The sequence below is a fragment of the Strigops habroptila genome, chromosome 5, assembly GCF_004027225.2.
Source record: "Strigops habroptila isolate Jane chromosome 5, bStrHab1.2.pri, whole genome shotgun sequence".
In the NCBI taxonomy this organism is placed as follows: Eukaryota; Metazoa; Chordata; class Aves; order Psittaciformes; family Psittacidae; genus Strigops; species Strigops habroptila.
In genome coordinates, this window is record NC_044281.2 from 25,793,135 (window position 1) to 25,813,880 (window position 20,746).

At 35.8% G+C, this 20,746-nt stretch overlaps 1 protein-coding gene across 3 annotated transcripts in view; it reads left to right on the forward strand.

Annotated features, from left to right (window-relative positions):
* The window catches only part of LRMDA (leucine rich melanocyte differentiation associated), a 709,877-nt gene that overhangs the window by 21,963 nt on the left and 667,168 nt on the right, over positions 1–20,746 (forward strand). For all 3 annotated transcript variants that reach the window (XM_030485900.2, XM_030485898.1, XM_030485899.1), the window contains one exon: positions 2,480–2,580. In XM_030485900.2, the coding sequence (XP_030341760.1) occupies positions 2,543–2,580 (38 nt within the window). In that variant the 5' untranslated portion in view covers positions 2,480–2,542. The remainder of the gene's footprint in view (positions 1–2,479; positions 2,581–20,746) is intronic.

Sequence of the window (20,746 nt, forward strand, 5' to 3'; positions counted from 1 at the left end):
AAAATGTTACTTTATGAGTTACGAAGATTACAATATCATTGTAAAATGATTGCAGAGATTACGTGGTAATATCCTCTGAAATTAAAGCAAAAAGAGAGGTGCAACTGCTATTGACTGGTTAACTTATTTTTTAAGTATTTTGTAGAAACATTTTTTTTTCTGAATTACATACAGTGTGTTGAAGAGTCTGCAAGAATGTCTGAGACGTCCATAGCCTATCTGGTGATGAGCTTTGTGGGAAGCTAACTGAACATTTTGGTGGGATATTGAGCAGGGCACCAGTAATAAGAATGATTGACTGTGACCAACCTGTCACAGATTTGAGATGGAGAATTAGGCAGTGGAAACATCTACATCTGTTTTTTAATTCCACGTGTTGTTCTGTGGCTGGTATAGAAAAATCTGAGAAATCACTGTTACTGATGTGCCTTACACCCAAAGAGCTGAGGAGTCTTGGGAAAAGCATGCTTGCTCTCATCTCTCAATAATGACATCTCTGGATATGTACTTGAAAGCTCATACTCATTCTGAGGGTATTTGAGATGGATGCAAAAGGAAGAATACTGAATTATGTACATTTTACTGTGTTCTAGGTAAATGATTTTGAACTGAAAGAATGAAAATGAAGAAATGTTATTCTTTTCTTGCCCAGACTAGTGAAGTCTTGTTTTATATCAGATTAGCATTAAAGAGTGGGGAAATGACTCTTAAAAATTTGTTCAAAAAGGCTTATTGTGTATTGCATTGCTGTCAGTCACTGCACAGTAAAGAGAGTTACTGTGTATCCGAAGCAAGTTCATGTATGTGGGTTGTAGAGATCTGAAGTTGAATGCACTTTGTGTATTTTGTGGAAAAATAAATCTCTTTGTTTTAAATTTAAAAAGGTGCCTGTACTGTTAGTGTGCTGCAGTGGACTTTGTGGAAGTAAAATTTCTTTTACAAGGCCTCAGCATTAACAGGTCATGACAGTGATATTTCATCTGGAAATATGCCTGTGAATAATGTGTTTGTAACAGTTGTGCAAATATATTTGTATATTACAACAGTTCAAAGGCTTTGCAACATTTTCTGTATTTTGCCTCCTGTGCGCTCCAAAATACATTTGTATAAGCTTTTTTTCTTCAATCTCTCTTCTTGTGGAGATAGAACATTTAAGGCCAGGTAAGTTTCTGAAGCAGTGAGAATGCAGGTCAGAGTCTCTTGCTCTTTCTCTGTCACTCCTGCCTGCATGAAAAGCTAGGTAGTGATTTGTGCTCTTGGTGGGTTTCTAGTTGCTTAAGAAGCTGTTGCACTCCTGGTGTTAACAGGCATCACATTTTAGTAATTTGTATTTCAACATGTTACATTGAACTAAATGCTTAATCCAAAGTAGTATTCTTCTATTATTTATGTGGTGTTTTTCCAAGGATTTGCAAGCATTAAAGAAACCTATCATTCAGTGAAGGATGAAGCGATTCTTGTACACATACCTGCACGTATGGTGTAAATTGTAGGTGTCTTGGATGAAAACTGGAGGAACGCTCCCCCCCATATGTACTTCAGTAAATTCTGCAAAACAGTTTGTTATGTCCAAACCATTAGGATGTCAACTACCCAGACCACTTGCTTTCCCCTTTGTCCTTATTTGCTAAAGTCGTGTGTATGTCTCGTAGCAGAATTTATTGCAAGATTTATTAACAAGGGAAAGAAGTTGTTAAACTGAGCTTCAAGCTACCTGTTTTCTGCTCATAAAAATTATTTCTCCGTTGTCAGCTTTATCTGTTGAAGTTATTGAACAAAATGAATTAAATGGGATGCAATATAGTATTATCAGATTGCAATCATTTTTGGAGTGTAAGAGAGTGGGATGACTTGCAAAAGTACATATTGTCAGTCTGTTGTGCAGAGGAGTCTATTTTAACAGAAACTGAAATACTATCAAAACTATGATTTTTTTTTTTTTTTTTTTTTTTTTTTTTTTTGCGTATTTTTCAACTAACATCTTTTGGACCAATGGGATATGGTCTTGAAATTGACTTTATATTAAATATTTAGATAATAGCAATATCTTGCAGATACTGGTCTAACACAGTGTTGAAATCTACTTAACTAGCAAGTTGCCATTCAAGGGCAACTAAGATTTCTTTAGCACAAAATCTGAAATGTCGATGTTTATACTGAGATTTTGAACACTGGTAGGATGAGCCGATAAAGATGTATTGAATTTGAGTTTGTGGGCATTCTTTGAAGAAATCAAACCAAAGACTTCTAGAACAACACAGCAGAGAAAATAGAAAAAGTTTAGCATTTTAGATGTAGCAAAGCTGATTTTATCAGTGGGAAATGGTGATAGGTTCTATAGCAGTAAAACTGATATAGCTTAAAGTTGTAATGAATATTTACTATATTGTGTGTTGTCATTGGATCAGTGAGACAGAATCTGGTCAAGGAACTAAATAATCCACTTATGAAATGTTTCCTTTTTACTTCCAATTCTCAGGTGTCCTATATTAGTCAAGACTGTGAAGAAATTCCAGAATTCCTAGGAAGAAAATATGGACATATGGCAAAAAGGCTAGATCTTAGCTTCAACTTGTTAAGGTATGTGGCAATATTTCCAAGTGCAATATGAGACGCCAACTCCAAATGCAGAATATTTATTTATTTATAATTTATTTATTTATTTATTTATTTTTAAATTCAAAGTAGAAACATACATGTATGTCAGGTACATTTAGTAGTTGTCAAGTGGGCAACCCTGTTTTATAGACAGTGTTTGTCTCCTTTTCTTGCTCACTTGGAACACAAATAACCAGGTGAGTCTGGAATTTTCTTGTGTTAACATAAATGCCTATCGAGGAGCCTATGGCTTGTCTGCTCAACATGGAGAATAAGCATCATTACCTGAAGAAGTGAAGAATGGGATCAAAAGAGAATTGTTTTTAACCAAAATACAAGTAAGTGTGTGCTTCTCTCCCTTCTTTTTATTTATACATCTCTGGTTATTACCATAAATAACCAGAGATTTGTAATACTCTTTTCCCAGATGATGTGTTTTTGTTGTTGTTGTGGTATGATTTTATTTTTGTGTAGTTAAGTGCTAAAGCTAAGTGCAGTTAGAATTTATTTTCATTATTTTAATATATGGATTGATTTAGAATGCTATAGTATTCCCATTAGTTATTACAGTCTCCTGTTTCATTTAATCCTTGTGAGAGAGCCTGGTGAAGTTCAGCAGTATCTGTATCTTTCAGGTTGGCAACTCTGAAGGTGAGTAGAAGGAAATGGAGTGTAGGTGTCTGTTTAAGAAAAAACTTTGTTTTCCAGGAGTAGGGTTGTATCTTTCGAGTTGAACTTTTATTGAGGGTAAGCTTAGAATCTGCTTGTGAGGAGAAAGACACGTAAAAATAGTGTACTGGTGCCTTGTTCTCCGAGGGGGAACAACCGCTGACTTTAACTTACTCATAAATGCTATCCTGAGCCACTGTCGACTCCGAAAGACTGATTCCTACATGCAAGAGGTAGCAGAGCAAAGGAGGCACTAAACAGTCTGGACTGTTACTGCCTTATAATTTTGGCTGATGATTCTGTACCTATGGAAGTTGTAATTAAAAGAGAGAATTTTGCTGGGAGAGAGAATTGAATGGTCATTTTTTTAATTTTGTCATGAAGATAACTTAAGTTCCACATGTGTATTCAGATTTAACATTTCACCAACAAGACTGCTCCTTCTTTACACCTCTGAAGGTACTACCTCTGGGGAAAAAAAAAAGTTTGTTTCTTTTATTTAGTGCATGATTTGAAGAGCACTTCTTCTGAGTTTGTTTCATTTCATAAAGTAAAATACTGACATTAAATCTAGATGTAAAATACCACTTTAAGTCATTAGTTGATGTTTTCATGGAGAGCTTAATTAGTGTTGAGTTTCTCATATCTCAGTTTTCATCCCTTCTTTCTTTCCCTACCCAAAACACTATCACTTTGTCTATTTTTCAGAAGGGATGGTTATATTGGGGTCTGGGTAAAAAAAAGTGTGTTGACATCTTTTGTGGAGAAACATGAGAGAAGGTGCTGGTTTTTGGGGTAGCTGCAGTCAACTTTTGACGTAGGATAGCTTGCTGTTGTAAAAGCATTCTAAGGCCAAAAATCAGATTTGGGGAAAGGAGAGAGTTTTCGTTGTCGTTGTGTGTTTGTTTTTCTTTTTTTAGCTTAGGGAAGCTAATACTAAATATGATGAGAGCAGTAATGGTTTTTTTATTTGAGCTGTGGTAGATATATTAAGCATATAGAAACTGAGAATGAAGTATTTATTATACAGTAGCTGTTCAGACTGATCTGCACTCATATATGAACACTGCATATTATATATACAGTCAGATTAGATCTAGAATAAATGTCATAGCCTTAAATGAATATGAATATAGAAGTGATGTCTTGGGCAGCTGTTGAAGCAAGTGTAAACAGTAAGATCATTGTTATCTTCTTTAAACAAATATTATTGCTTAAAAAATCTGACAATGCTCTAGTATAGTGATGAGGTTTATGATTTTCATAAGGGAATGCTTAATTTTAAAAGTTTAGTATGTTGTCTTCAATGGGGGAACTTAATGTCTACGCTTAAATGCCTACACTTGAATGTCTTTAAAAAGGAGTTTGGCTTTCTAGAAAGAACTGATATCTGTTAGTAAAGGCATAAGTTGAGTGAAGAAGACCAAGGGTGATCAAAATATAGAAAAAGATAAAGAGAATACTGTGCTTTGCTGGCACAGTAGTTATTTGCAGTAAATGTGTTAGTTTTCATTGTAATATGATTCATTATTAGATGAGAGCATGAGTTCTTTTGAAAGAAAGAAAAATTTCAGTGGTCACTGATTTTTTTAGCCTGTGTTTAAGCCAGGGAAGTGCTGAAATACTCAACAGTTACCAGTTCTCAGTGTTGGGCAGTAAACAGGTGTTTAACAACCTTTTTCAGAAGTTGTTTTGTATGTAATAGGGTTTCTGTTTCCTATTCTCTGTAAGTATGGCTACTGCTGAGTGTATTTTGGGAAGGAATTACCCTTCTGTAGCAGGCAATAAATTCTGTTAAGTGTCAGTAGAATTTCTGACCACATAACAATTACATTAAGAATTCGAGAAATTGAGCATAGAAGGAAGTTGTTTTTGTTTTTTTAATTTCGTGGGCAGTAGTATACGCAGTCGTGTTATTTGATATTGCTATCATGGGTATGGTTGGAGAAAAAGAGAGATCTTTGTTGTAGTAACGTGTTCAGCTTTGGGGTCAGTTGGCAGCAAACTCTTCTTGTAAGACAGTGGCATCCTTTCTGAATCAGAAGTCACGTGCAGTAGTGGACTTGCAGTCTTTACTGTGCGCATACACACACGCTTATTAACGTAAGAGACCCTTATCAGAAAGACGTATTTGTACTACATGATACAGATGTCAGAAAACTTTCTTATGCAACTGATATAATGTAATACTTGATTGAAAAATTGCTTTAGTGAATCATACTGATTTTGATACCACCATAATGTAGGTAACTTTGTTGCAAAAGTCAGTATAGAGCCAGGTAAGTTATTTTGCCATTTAAGCCTTTCCACTGTAATTATGTGTGTTTAGAGGCTTGTCCAGGTATGCTTGAAAAAGTGTGGGAAGACAGGCTGATGCTGTTAGTAAAGTAGGAAAGAATTAGTCAAACATGCTATATTTTTTGATTTACATGCAAACAACTTTTGCCAAGCTTGTCCCTTAATAATGTATTTCAAGAGATGTCATTGTGTTTTTCTGGGAAATATAGTTTGTTATTTTGTACAAATGAAAGAGTTTCTTTCCCCCGTGGGTTTTGAAGAAGATAGAGCCAAACTTGTCAGCCGTGGAATCTCCATCCTGAGTGATATTCAAAGCACAACTGGACAAAACCCCAAACAACCTAATCTAAATTTGAAGGCACACTGCTCTGAGCAGGGCATTGGTTAGATGACCTTTAGATGCCCCTTCCAATCTAGAATATACAATGATTCTGCAGCTTTATTGGTGTGGCCATCATAAAATGGACTGAGTTGTAGCAGCTCTTTTGATTTGATACTGGTAGTGATTTTCAGCTATTTTAGAAATGAGTTGTTTACACTGAGTCTTTTCAGTAAGGCATGTCTCAGGAGCAGAGATGTTTTGATTTGGAAATTTGCTCCTGAGTCTCATGGCAACTGTATTTGATAGCCTTTCCTGATAATAGAGTGCTGTAACGGCCACTGTTTTGTTTCTTAATATGTGGAAAGCATTTAATGAAAGAATAGAGTATGGGAAAGAAAGTCACTGATGGGCCAGTGTTAGGGTTACAGGAGACTTTGCTGAAAAGGATTGGAAGTTAGAGATTTCACAGAAAAAACAAAGGTGAGTAATCATCACTGGTGAAGGAAATAAAGCAATAAGTAAGTAGGAAGGATGTAATGTAGTTAGAGAGTAGAGATTTGTATGAAGAACCAAAGATTATTTTTTTTTTAGATGCATCTTGCTGCCTTGTGGAGAGAAAACCCCCACTTATTCAAAGGTTATTTTATTTGTCCTAGATAACTTTCTTTGTGCCAAATTTGTCCTTTCACATTAAAGACTAAATGCACTCCAGTGCTTGAATAACAGATGTCAGTGGTTTTGTACAAATAGGTGCCATGCTTTTATAAGTAATATCTACAGTCTGATTCACAGAGAAGTTCATCTTCTATTTTTGCCCTCAGTAGTTTTAAACATGTGAGTTGTTTTCATTTTTCTTACGGAGATTTCTTCTGGATCTAAGCTATGAGGCGAAAGGGAGTGTGGCTCTTTAATCTTGGCCAGTGAGGAAGGATTAATCCAGTAATCGCGCTCATGGAGATACAAATATCTCTTCCCTCTCTCTAGGGTGCAGATTATTTCTCCTAGAGGCATGAATAATTTGCACAGTGTGTGCTTGTGCATATTTTCCACTGTCCCATTAAGAGGGAGTATACATGAAAACATCCCCTTGAACTTTAATCCTAGTCTGGAATGTTTCTCCATGATTTTTGTGAGGCTAAGGCTTTGTAGTATCCTCTCTGTAGACTAGAGATTGTTTGTATCTCTCTTCTGCTTCCTGTTTTCTTGCCTGGGGGAATATGCAAGTGGCAGCTTGAAACTGGTCTTCAGTTTTACAGGGCATGTTCCTCTTTGTGAGTTGAATATGTGAAAGAGAGGCCTTTTTATTTTATTTTCTTGCCACCTTCCCAGTGCATGCAGCAATAAGAACAGGAAGATGAACAACAAAAGGGAGATGGAAATAAAAGCCGGAATTCAAAACAAAACATGACGCATTTTTTAAAAGCGTTTAGATTGATCTTTATAGCATTTTAAAATGTTGAAGAAAATGTACTATTGTTAAAACTTTTTGATGGTTTTATTTATAAGGTAGAAAAATATTTTCACCATAATTGGGTAACTCTTAATCGTAGCAGTTGCATATTTATCAGTGTGAGGGGCTGTTATTAATGTAGCTGTCATGCACAAACACATTTCTGCATTAAATCCATTTAGTATGTGCATTATTCGGTCTAGAATGTCACCAGGACATCAAAGCCCCCTTAGGCATAAGAGCACAGTGCCCTGCTGTGGCTGCAGAAAGGGCTTGATCAATAAATGTAACATGTTAATGCAGAGCAAATAGAATAAAAGATTTCTTTGACAAGACATGAAAAATCACCTTGTGGCAGCTGGCATGGTGATGCCATTTCAGCGGAGACACTAGCAAAGTTGATCTGACAAGTAAAGAGGAGAGATGATGGTTATAAGGTGCTTTTGTTTCAAACTTCTTTCTTGACCTGTCAGGTTTTGAAGGAGCCTGAATGGCCCTTTTTTGTCATGTGAAAATTGTAGTCTTAGGCAGTTATGAAGCAGTTATCTCTTCTCAAATTGTGAATGCTGCTGTTTAATTGATTCACTTAGCATTTGAAACTGTCACGCATTAATAATTGCTAAATCCTGTAGATACTGCTCCAGTGTGTCATGCCTAAATGTGTAGTTATCAGAAAATTAATATCCTTAATGAACCGATGCTTTCAAACTAGCATTGCATGAAATCTCTTTTGCCCTTTCATTTGCTGAAGGTATATCAGCCAGTTTTCAGAGAAAGCCCTCCCGACAGTTATGTGGTTTTATTTATTTATTTTTTTGATGCCCGACAAATGCCAGCTTTGCTTTGGGTACATAGTATGCTCAATGACAATAAATATAGTAATTATGCTGGAGTTAGTAATTAACATAATTATAGTCAATTACGACAAATACAGTGCAGAGCTAAATAAATGAGGGTGAGAAATTAGCAAGCTAATTTATTTACCTTACTTGCTGCTTTTTCTTGCAACTAGCAGTTGGAGATTTTCTGCAGGAGAAAGAGTGTGGTTTACAAATAACTGATTGTGTTTTGAAATGATTCTGTCTTACGGCTCTCCTGTTTCTTTTACACTGAGGTGAAGAGGATTGAAATATGGGGTAGTAGTTAGAAGGAGAAAGGAGCTGCTGATCTGTCCTCACTGAATGCTTTAAAGGAAAATGTATGTACCTGCTTTAATTTTAGAGGCTTCTTACAGTATTGAAGGGGAAAAGGAAAAAAAAAAAAGAGTCATGATTCTTTACAAACAAAACACATTGATACAAAATTTTGGTCATGTATTTTAATCCCCTTGGATGTGGTCTGAATTACCTAAGAGACATCTATCTATTTATTGACATTAGAGAGATCTGCACAACTAAAGAAAGAATTCAAATTGTTCGAGTAATCCAAGTGTGTTGAAACAATATGCCCTTGTTCAGCCATCAGTTTCAATAATTTAGAACCACTGGACCAGCAGAGATGCATAGTATCATAACATTTGTGCGCATTATAATTGCCCGTTTTGTTTCAAGATGATTTATAGTATGTTGTCTGAAATAAGTGTATTGGAGCTATGCAGTTAATCTGTTTCACTCTCCTTGTTTTTTGTTTTCTTTCAGGCATGACCACAGTTTACTATGTGAAAAGGGAATTAATATGTTTAAGTATTGAAGATTTTGTATTGCTTTTTTTAAAAAAGAAAGATGCTTAGTAGTAGTCGAGATTTCTTTCTTATTCTAAGAAAACCATGGTTTACAAATGTTAGTAAATTTTATACTTGAAATAGGTCACTCAAGGTAAATGGAGATGTATTTAGAGACTTCAGCAAAGAGGTACTGTTTTCGATCACTAAGCAACCTGAAATGTATAAATTCTTGATATTTTTTCTCCTACTATTGCAGTAATGTATCAAGTTCAAATTAGTAGGTTTGTAGTTTGAGGTGGGTACTTACAGTTTTCCTGTAAGCGATGTCCTACAGTAAGCGCAAGATGCTGTTTTTTAAGTAATGTTGAAATGTTACGAATGTCTGAAAATAAGTGTACACTAACACTGCTAAGAGTGGTCATTCTTTAGAAGCAATTCAGTTGGAAATCAATTTGCTAAATGAAATATTTATATACAAGAAATCATTTAAATTTAAAATTCATAGATGTGGTGGTCTTTCAGATGAAGTCTTACATGTTTATTAATCACTGTGGACTATCTTATTTTAATTGTCTTTCTATTACAATAACTATGAAATAGTCTTAGCCTACTAGACGGACTGAAGACAAGTATGATGATGGCTTCACTTTCTACATGGTAATACCTAGGGAGTTATATAAGTAAAGTTTTATAGGTGTATGTCTTCTGTAAAAATGGAAGGAGTATCACCAGTAACAAAAAGGATTTGAGACGTCAAATATTAATTCTACATTTGAGAATTGATAGACAATCAAAACTAAATCTACTCCTTGCTCTCTTCTTCCCCTCCTTTTCCCTCCCACCATGCCCCTTCTCCCTTTTGAAAAGTGTCATTTCAACAGGAACCAGGTATGATCTGGGTAATGTATAAGGAAAACTTTTTCTCCCTTTGAAAACTTTGAATAATCTTAAAAAATACTACTGAGATATACCTTGTCTTGCATATAGTAGCCATGCCAGTGTTCCATTATTTTGTCACCTTTAAATGTGATTACAGAATATTTGCCTTTACAAGTATTATACTGTGTGTGTTTTTTGTGAGTGGTATATTTTCCTGGTATGTCTTGTTTGGAGTCACTGGTTTATTGTTGATGTGAAGGGGACCAGTGAAATGACTGATTTTAAGAATATCAGATTAATGGCTTATGAAATGCATTTAAATATATCACTGATTTGAGCATGCTGTGCCAAGGATGTAAGCTGGGTTTTTCTTTTTGATGTGGAAGTTGTTTTTCCAAGCTCAGTAATATGTAAGGACCAACTTAGAGTATAAATTGTTGTATTTCAGTCTCATGCTGGTGGCTGTTGTCTTCTTTAGTCCCATAAGCCTCTCTTTTTGTCCGTTGATCCTTGCTTGACTTTTTATGGCCACATAGTCACTAACGGTCTGTGAAAACACTGTAGTATATATACCTCTGACCCCCAGTGCTGGCCATTATCCATTGATTTACTGTATCTGACAGATCAGAACATAAGATTGTTTTATGTTCTGCTTTTCTCAAGAAGGCTTAATATTGTGGAAGGAATTTTGTTTAGAATGTATCACGTGGCAGAACTGGGCAAAAGCTTATTACCTGAACCTTTGGTGGGGGCTGGGGGTCAGTGTGTGTTCATATTGTGTAGTGGAGAATTCTTGGGGGGATTACTAGAGCTGTTAAATCTGGTAAAAATGTTAAACATACTGAACAATTTGACATTAAGTACAGTAAGGTTGTGAGCTTGAACTGTTACATCCTTAAATATAACTAATGAATATTGCCGTGATGGATGATGATAGTTGTTTTTTGTGACATCCATCTAAGGGGCTGTTGCAATCATGAGTAAAGGTGAAATCTGTACTCCTGGGCAAAGGTGAGTAACAAACTCCATGGACTTGAACAGAGATTGGATGTCATATTAAGCATCCATTGACTCAAGGCTGTTGATAAAGACCTTTTGACTGAGATGGAACATTTCCTAGTGAACTGGTGTTTGCATCACATTATTTTATTTGTGTATGAATGAGCGGGGAGTGAGCTGCTTTCTCTTGATCTGCTTTCCTCTGTGAGATGGAAGTTGTTTTTTGGAGTGATGTTGGAGGCTAAATCTGCACAATCTGCACTTGTTCTCTGGATACCCAGAGAGCTTAATTCACTGGTGCAGTCAAGCCAGCTCCTCTTGTGAGAGCTGTATTTGTAAACAAAAAAATTTTTTTTTTTTAATTCTATTCTGAATAGGAGGAATCTGTGTCATATTGAGAGAAAATCAGTTAGTTAATAAATGAAAGACTCCCTCTATCAATGGAAAGTATTGGCATTTGGAGGAGAAATAGTTTGATGCACTTGTTTTAGTTTTCAAAGAATATCAGTAGATTGCAAATAGTCTTGGTGACTTTTCCTGTGTAGTCCATGGTTATCTGGATTTTAGGACTGAGAACCACTTTTTTAAAAGAGTACTGGGTGCTAAAGAGAAGGGCGTGATAAAGTAAGCATCATAATCAGATGGACCATTCCTATTTCTGACTTCCTTAATCTCTCTTACTCTAAAACAGTATTTCCTCGTCACTGCTGTTGTGAAACAAGAGTGAAGGACTGCAGAAATAACTGTTGTCTGAGGACAAGGAGCTTGACTGGAGGGAAGAACCTGCATTAACCCTGGACCTATTGTCTATTTCTTTTCCTCTCTGTTTTGCTGAAAGGTGTCTTCTCTCCCTAATGCAGTACACAAGATTCCCAGCATCTGGTTGCAGATGTAAAGAACTTCACTAGCTTTGCTTACCAATCACTGAGTAGGAAGAGTCTCTGTCCTCCAGTATTCAACAAACCTGCTGAGTGGTTATGGTACAAATAACTAGCTGGCATTTTGCAGGTAAAATCCTTACAAAGCTTCTGTTCATGCATTCCTTGTTTCTTAAATGTTGTCTTGTGTGGTTTGTGCCATTTTTGAGATCTTGCATTTTACATAAATCATCTTTACATAAATTATCTTGGAGGTGATTTCTCAATTTAAAAAGACAGTCCTCAAAGCCTTAGCTCATGCAAGTGTGAAGAATGAGTAGCATAGAAGTGCAAAAGGGCCATGCATTTTTCTCAGGCTCAGGAGCCAGCATGTCAAACCAGACATGCTATACAATAATTATACTGTCTTTAAGGTCATAGTTAATGTAGTGTTGTAGCTCGGTTGCAAGCTTTACCCATGAGCTGATGCTGGCAATCATATGAAGCTTTAAGATTTTTATTTTTGTTTTTGTTTTGTTTCTTCCTGGTCTTTCTTTTTCACCATGCTTGCCTGAGTTGGAAGATCATTTCCTTTCTTTATAATTTCTTCTCCATTTTTAACTTAGTTTGTCCACTGAGTCCATAAGTGGTAGCAGTGAATGTGCTTCATATAATACAGCCATAAGAGTTTGTTCATTTTTAAAACTGACTCATTTCTTATGTTTGTAGGAACCCTTGCTATGGTGAAAGACTGTAGAAATTCCTTTTAAAAGAACACAAGAGATGTAAAATATCTAATGTTAGGGGATAGTTTGTAATCCATCCAAAGCTCAGGAGAGTTGATAAGCTCTTACAGATTGGACCAAACTTGAATAGCTTCTCTTCAGGTACTTAAGTCTATTGTTTATCCTGTGCAGTTGGTATATGAGCTATATTGGTAGATAGTAGTACTTGAATGTGTGCACACCTCCAGTTATCTTTTTCATAGAAAGCATAGTGTGCATGGGATGCTGTTGTCGAAGTAGCTTACTGGCATTTAATACATATATGCACACACAGACACACACACAAACCAACAACTTTATATATAAACATCTTTATAATGCATGTATAATGCCTTTATATATTATATGTATAATATATAAATTATAAGTAATATTTTTAATATATAAAAATTTGGGGTTGATACTCTAGTATTTGGTCTACTTTGATTCATTACTTGCAGTAGGGCTTTGTCAGTGATAACCTTCTCATACTCAACCTAGAAAGAAAGAACATTCTGCTTACAGGTTACTAACAAAAAAGATGCAACCCATCAGAGATGGGTGATTGGGAGAGATAACTCACTTTCAGGGAATTGGACCAAAATGAGAGCAGCCTTGGGATGAAAAACTACTTAAGTAACAAGAAATTATAAATTTCTCTCTCCCTTTTGATTGTTTTATCCAAACCTACCTACATTCTTACAAGTTTTTGTTATTCTTAAACTCTCTAGTCCCTTCTTCACTCCCTCCCTCATAAGCTCTCACAAGTACTCAGTATTTGTCTTGACATCAGCTTTTAATTGTGGCTGATAAGAGGAAAGTTACATCAGCATAGTATTGTCAGTCCAATGGTGACTGATGCGTATTGCAGGTTATGAGCTGTTTGGCATAGATACCAACTACCTGTGTTTGGGCTTGGTAAAGTCAGGCTTTTGCTCTGTCAGTATTGTTGCAGTAAAGACTCGAGTGACAGTGCAAGAGTTATTACTTGTCAACTCCAAACAATTTTTTGTTTTTGTAAAACTAACAAAACATAAAAAGCTGTGGGGGATTTTTTGGGAGGGATTTTTTTGTTTTTGTTTTTAGCATGAAGCTTATGGGCTCCATTCTCTTAGCTAGTTCATTTTTATATAATGTATTGGACTAATGCAACCATTTCAAGTACATTCAGTCCTTAATATTTGAATTTGCATTAAGTATAATTTTTCAATGCTTGCTTTGCTAAATATTGGAATATGAGGAATATATATAGTTAAAATATAGTTAATGATGTTGAAAATGTGGCTCATGTTTTATGAGGTAACTCTGCATTTCCCATTTGGCAGTTGGGCCAACTAGTGCTGTTTGTTCCTTGTGAATATGCCCAGTGGAAAGACATCATAGTGCTCAATGTTTTTAAAATACGTTCAGAAACATGAGCTGTCTTTCCCTTAGAATGTTAATCTATGATCAGACATGCCGACAGGGAACTAATTTTATGAATTTAACAGAAAAGCTACCTATTACCTACACTCATTTTTTGTAAAGTCATTGTTTCCAACAATTAGTTTGAAGATCAAAGTTAGCATATGTATTATTTGTTGGAGGCACTTGTGGTGACTTAATGACTGCTTTAGTAATTAGTTTAGATACTTATTCATCATGAGGTGGTTTTTTTTTTTTCAATCTCTTCTTCTTTTAATGATTTCAAGACCAGTATATTTTAATTATAAATCCTTAGGTGTTTAGGAGAATCCAGTTACATACTTAGAGCAACAGAGCAGCTTTTTATGACCAGGATATGACTAGTGAAGTTTTATTCTGGGGACAGTGGTTTGAGGTTTTTGTTCATCTATTTTTGGTCTCATTTCGTTTTTACCAAATGCTAAAAATGATTTTGTCTCTTGAGTGTAAAATCTCTTAAAGCACAAGGAAATGCAGCACAACTGTCCTTGAACCGTTTTAGATGTCAAGGGTCCAAGACTTACTTCAGTGCCATAATTCTGCAAGGCCACATGGCCACAAAAGCACTGGATGAGGATGCTGCATTTTAGACTCCTAGGACTTTAAAGACCTTTTAGCCAGAGAGGAAGGATGAAAACCTGACCTAGTTATGTAAGTGGTAAAGTGTACTACTTATTTTAAAGCACTTAAAGGCTGAGGGAAAGGTGTTGTAGACATGCCAAGGAATAACAGTATATTGAATATTCAGAAAACTCTGCTTCCAATACAGTTATGTTAAGATAATTTGACAGTCCAGTGTGTGGATATTAAAATTACAGCCACTCAAGGATCTGAATGCTTTCTTTTTCTACCTATTATCATGCATTTAATATATGCTCTGTCTTAGACAGTGGAGTACTTTGGAATAGCACAGAAACAGTCATGCGTGAAGGTGGTTATGTTGGACTGGCTTTAGGAAAAAATTGTCAAATACTGTATTTTCTAAGAAATGGAAACTAGCCAACTAAGTGAGAGGCTGTGCATGTGTCCAGTTTACTTTCTTCTCTCACTCTGTACCTTCCTTTCTTCCTTCACACTACTTCCAGCTCCTTAAATCCACAGAAGGCTGCTGAAGGTGCCGATGAGACATTTGGGTGCAGGTGCAACATGAGGTTCTTGCTTTCTTGCAAATGCTCTCTCTTTTGTTCACTGTATTGCTTGTAATCAAGAGCCAGGCATTAGCTAGCTCAGCTGTTCCCATACAGTATTGGTTCCAGTTCTACCAGGTGCACAATTAGTAAATTGTCTTCCAGCCTAAGTGGGAAGTGTCAGAGGGTGGTTCAGTTTCTTTCACTGTTAATTCTCTGGCTTCCTTTAAATAAGTCATATCAACAAATGGTTTGTTACAACCACTAATAATAGGGCTTTTGAAATATGGACATATCTCTAATGAGAATCTATCTCACCCCATTTAATGTGGGCCACTACTTTGCCACCAAATTACAGACTCTGATCACTGCAACCACAGGTGGTTTGAAACAAGAGCTTCACCTGCCTTTAAATGACTGAGCAACAGAAAAGAAGTTTCTGAAGTTAAAGAGACTAATGCATTGCTGTAGATTTTGTTTTGACCATCATTTGTCTCAGTTTCTGCTTATTGGTGAATGGAGGAAGAGAGGACATGTCTGTATTGAGCTAAAAGTGAATGGGCAAGTGTTTCTTTGTGCATTGTAGTACAGCAGATGAAAATCTTGGTTACTGTAGCCCTAGTATTTTTTACCAAACTAAAAAGGTGAAGTTAGCTTTAAGGTACTAGCACTTTTTTTTTTTTTTTCTTTTTTGATTTTCTTTGTTTGTGGGGACAGAAATGCACTGGAAGTGGGCAGAAGTGGGCAAAAAAAGTAGCACTTAGAAACCCTTCAAGGTAGCTGGTAGTTATAAAGTTGATACTTGTATTTACAGCATAGCCTATTGCTGTCATATAAGCTGGAATGAATAAATAATTCCTATTTTGTAAGAAGAGGCAGAATAGTGTTGGAACTAGTCAGAAAGTTTCACTGTATACACAGAAGCATTAAATATTTTGGGTTCTGTACCTTTTATCTAGTGCAATATGAGGTCATAATCTAAATCGGATTTTCTGAATGATTCCTTGACTGCAGATTTCCATACAGCTCTCATTCTTAGGAAAAAAAAAAAAAAAGAAAAAGGCTTCTGCATTTTAGTGAGTGGAGTGAAACCCTTCAACCCTTTTGCCACTTGCAGACAATAGTAGGTATTTCCTTTCACTAGATTTTGTATGCTGAACACAACTGAGATCTTTGAATAGGTGTTGAATAGAAATAACCTTATTCATATTATAGATCACATTCACATCTGTGCATGTATGTAGAAAGCTCGATGTTACTCATTTCCATCCTGTGCAGTTCTAGTTTTCTGCAGTGTTTTAAAATCTGTTCCTTGTCCTTTGATTTGTTTATTTATTTTAAGGCCTTCATGTCTTTTTAAGTGATCATTGAACAGAGAAAGTAAATTGCTGTTCTGTCACTGGTGAATCCAGCTAAACCAGCCGCAAATAGTGTATTAAAAACAAACAAACAAAACCCCTGCTTTTTCCTCATTGGTGTCTAGCTAGCAGAGTGCATGTGTAGAGAGATTTGGCCCCCGAGAGCTTTGCATGATAGACTCTTTCCATATTCTTGTGTAAATAGTACTAAGGCTCTATGTGTAAACTTGACAGTACCTCTCAGTGCTTAACATTGTAACATCAAGCTTTTATGTTACTTAAATATACTAAAATGTACCCTGTGTGCAACTGCAGGTGCTGCTACACTTCTACTAGAGCACAGTAACGTTTGCCTTAGAAAAACTCTGAGGCTGGTGAAAGAGTTAAGCAAAGCAGCCAGAAACCATTTTCAGCTTTTACTTTGCAGATACAACCTTTTAAGCATACCTACATTTACCTGCAGTGGCAATCGTTTTGCATTTTAATGACAAATCAAGTATGCTAACTTGCATTTGAAACGAAAGTGCCTTAAATGTCTCTGGCTGTCAGAATGAGATGTTAGGAGCTTGATGAAAAGAGAACAAAGAAGACAAAGTATGAAGCCTAGATACAGAGCAAAATGAAATAAAACCTTGTATGGCCTGTCAGGGGTGTCAGTTGATATTCCTATCTAAAGCACATTATAGTATTACTTTGCAGCTCATAGCTTACTCATCTGTCTTTTTTAATTCATCACATTCTAGCCCACATCTTTTAAGTCCCATGTGTCAACAATGGAAGAAATCTGTTAATTGACAAATGAGTGTCACAAATGTGAATTGGTGCCTTTACATCAGAGGCAGGTAGTCTCTGTTGTTTTTTGTCGGCTCTATTATTGGTATAAGCCAGTGTAAGACATCTGTCTTTGCCAGAATGAGAGATGACAGCCAAAGAAGGGCTGTCATTGTTTTAGTGCATGTTCATTCTGCTGAGATACTGTATAAAGATAAAATGTCAGTTAAAAGAATGTGAAAAACTATGGGGAGGAAGTCCTTAAATTACTTGGGAAGGGGATCCGGGAATTGGTGCCAGAATCGAAATCTGAACGTTCCAGTTTGCATCTATCACATCAATTTAAAAATAATACTTTCTGAGTAACTGGGTCAGTTTATAAGGCATTTAGGAAAATGTTATGTTGTGTTGGCATAATTAGCTCATAAGATGGAAGGGAAAACATACCTCCACAGGATATGAGTTTATTACAAGTTCATTTTTCAGACATGTATAGAATTGTCTCAATAAAAATATGCTGTGTAGCATCTCTGGCGTTGATTTGCATCTGTTTTGAAATATTGAAATTGCTCCTTTCCAATTTCTTTTTCTGTTATAGTTCTATTTTAGATTGATGAATAACATAATGAAATAAAAAGCATAGCCAGCTGTGAGTTGATGAGACAATTAATAGGACAAAAATTAATAACATAGTTCTGGGGTGTCTAGAGGGTGTACAGTATGCAAAAGTTACTCCCAAATCACTAAATCCCTTTATTGCAATAAATGACTTTTTAATATCAGATAGTGAAAAAGAGAGGAGGAAAATATTTTAATGGAGGAGCTGGAGAAGGGGAGTAGAAAAAAATGTCATAAAAGGCTGCCATTTTGCTTTTATAAGAAAGATAGATCAGCACATTAATCTTCAGTAACTTTAACAACCATATGCTATAGGTGCTGCAGGACACTCCCCGTGTGCCCACCTCCTTCCAGAGAGGCCTATAACTTGAGTTCTAAATGACCTTGTCTGAACTTCAGAGCTTTTGAGGACTGTGTTGACAGAATCTGGTGAAGGACTAACTCTTGATCTGTGAGACTGGCTGTGTTGAAGTTTCAAGATGGATGTTTCTGAACAACAATTTACTAGAAGCCTTAATTTTAAAATTACTTGGTTTTGCATTTTAAATAGAGCTGTCGATATAGTAGATTTTAGCTCTCAATTTTGATATTACTTAATACAGGTAAAATTGTAATTCATAAATGTAGGAATTATTTTTTTTTTTAATGTATTTTTTTAAATTTGCTTCCAGCAATTAGTTGAGCAGCAGAAAAAACATCAAACTGATGTTTCTCCCTCCCCTCCCCACCACCTACTGTGGGGCTCTCAAATTTTGTCTTTGGTAACTATGTTTATATCCAAGCCGCCTCCTTGCTGGTTTACTGCAATCCGTGTTTAGTGTTGATTGCAGTTTTAATTTTAATTCTTGAGACCAGTAGCAAAGTGAAATACTTCTAATAGGTGCTAGTAATTTTATGGGTCTTTTGTGTCTTAGGGTTGAAAAAACTAAGAATGAGTAGCATACAGCTTCCTTTTATTTAAAATCTTTGGATAGAAATAGATCTTCCTTTAAAACAGAATACTAAGGGAGAAGGTGCCTCTTTAAAGCCTCCTTTAAAAAACAAACAAACATAACCCAAACAAGTCTTTTCAAAGTTCTTTGGAATTCATTTTGCTAGACATCATTTTAAAAGATTATAATCCATGACATTTAGGAAGTATTTGCTGCTTGTATACAAAAGTTTATGTGCCTAAATTAAACAACTGTAATTTAGTAGTGGAAGCCTTGTTCTTTCATTCCCAGCCTTCACTCGTTCTAACTGGATGTTTAAATTTCCAGCCAAAAGTTGTACTTTGGGTGGTGTTACGTAAAGTGCCAGGCATATCTTTTCAGGTGCAGTTTTTAGCAGTGTGTTCTCAATTTCAGTTTCCTTTGAGAAGTGGAAAGACAACACTGTCTGCATTTTACAAATAGCAAAACTGAGATGTGAAGAGGCCTTGTTGATAAACTGTAGATGCCAAATATAATTTTCAGCCCTTCATACCAACTTTTATAAACTGCTTCTGCGTGTTGTGCAAAGTGATGGTTGACACCTGTCCACCTGCCAAATCTGTTGTGATCCTAGAGGTAGTTTATTCTCATGTGCTACTTAACTGAACTTTGTATGTGATAGTGGGTGTGCCAGCAAGGTGATGATCCAGCTGAGACTAAAAAAAAGTAAAAAGCTGAATGCATTGTAGCCATGGAAGAAATTTTTTTTTGCCTTCAGGTGGATCAGGATTTTCTCATATTTGTTCCCTTGTGGGTGAATGGTATATAATTAGAAAAATAACAGTAACAACAGAAAAATGAGGACTGAGACTGTATCTTCTACTGTTGGTGGACATTCTTTCTTTCCTAGCTAAAATCAAGAGATGATCAGTAAGGATTAAGTAGGAAGAACAGATCTCATCTCTCTAAAAGAAGTGAGTAAACTTCATTGTGAAAATTCATGTGCAGGAAATACAATTTGAGCTAGTTAAGATGCCATCCTGTTCAATTCCCAGTGCTTTCTGCAAGATGCTGAGTAGAACCTACAGAAAACATTCAGCTTGAAGAATTCAGCTGTGGGAGCATGTATTTGTATGCAGTATTGTCACTGTTACATTAACTCTAGAAAGGGAAGATACTGGAATTTAAATACAGAAACTTTGTATATGTGTGTGCACGTATCCCCTTGGCGATTTCCCCCCTCCCAGCTGCCAGCTGTCATACAGAATCTGAAACAGACAAAAATTTATTAGGTAGTATTTAGAAACATGTCAGTGGTAACAACTGGATCTCTGATTTCAATTATCACCTACTAAATTTAAGCTAATGTAATGCATTTGTAGACCTGTTGAATGCACTTGACATCATGTTTAAAATATTTGAAATTGCATTGTTTTTTAATATCATACATTGACCGCTTTCTTTTTTCCTGCACACATCTGGTGCATGGCAGCAGGCATCCCATGTGACCTATAAAAAGTTCATTTGTGCTAGTTTGAGTCTTTCTTTTTTGTGTGGGGTTTTTTTTTTTCCTTCAGATAATGTTTCAGCTGAGGAGAAGAAAGTAGTCTGAGGCTACAATACAAAAATTGGCTTAATGAAACGCCAAGATCTGTAATTCACCATTTTTTCTTCCTTTGAAATCAGTGTGTAAACAGCATTTTGAGCTTTATTCCTGTTGTTTAGCTTTACCTTTTCTTTGAAAATCCTTGGGATTTAGGTGCCTTGGTAACTTGGTGCTCTTAAAACTATTTTAGTAACAATGTATTTTAATAATAACATCAATTTTAATAACCTATAGTCACTATTTATCTGTAGAATGATTGGGTGAAGTTTCTGTTGTTAAATTAGCAGAGATTAATGTTTAAATTCAAATTACTTTGAGTTCTGCCTTACTCTGTGAAGATTTTATGTGCTGTTATTTTAGGATTACTGAGGGGGATCTTTTTAAAAAATGTTTAATTTTTCAAGTATTGGAAT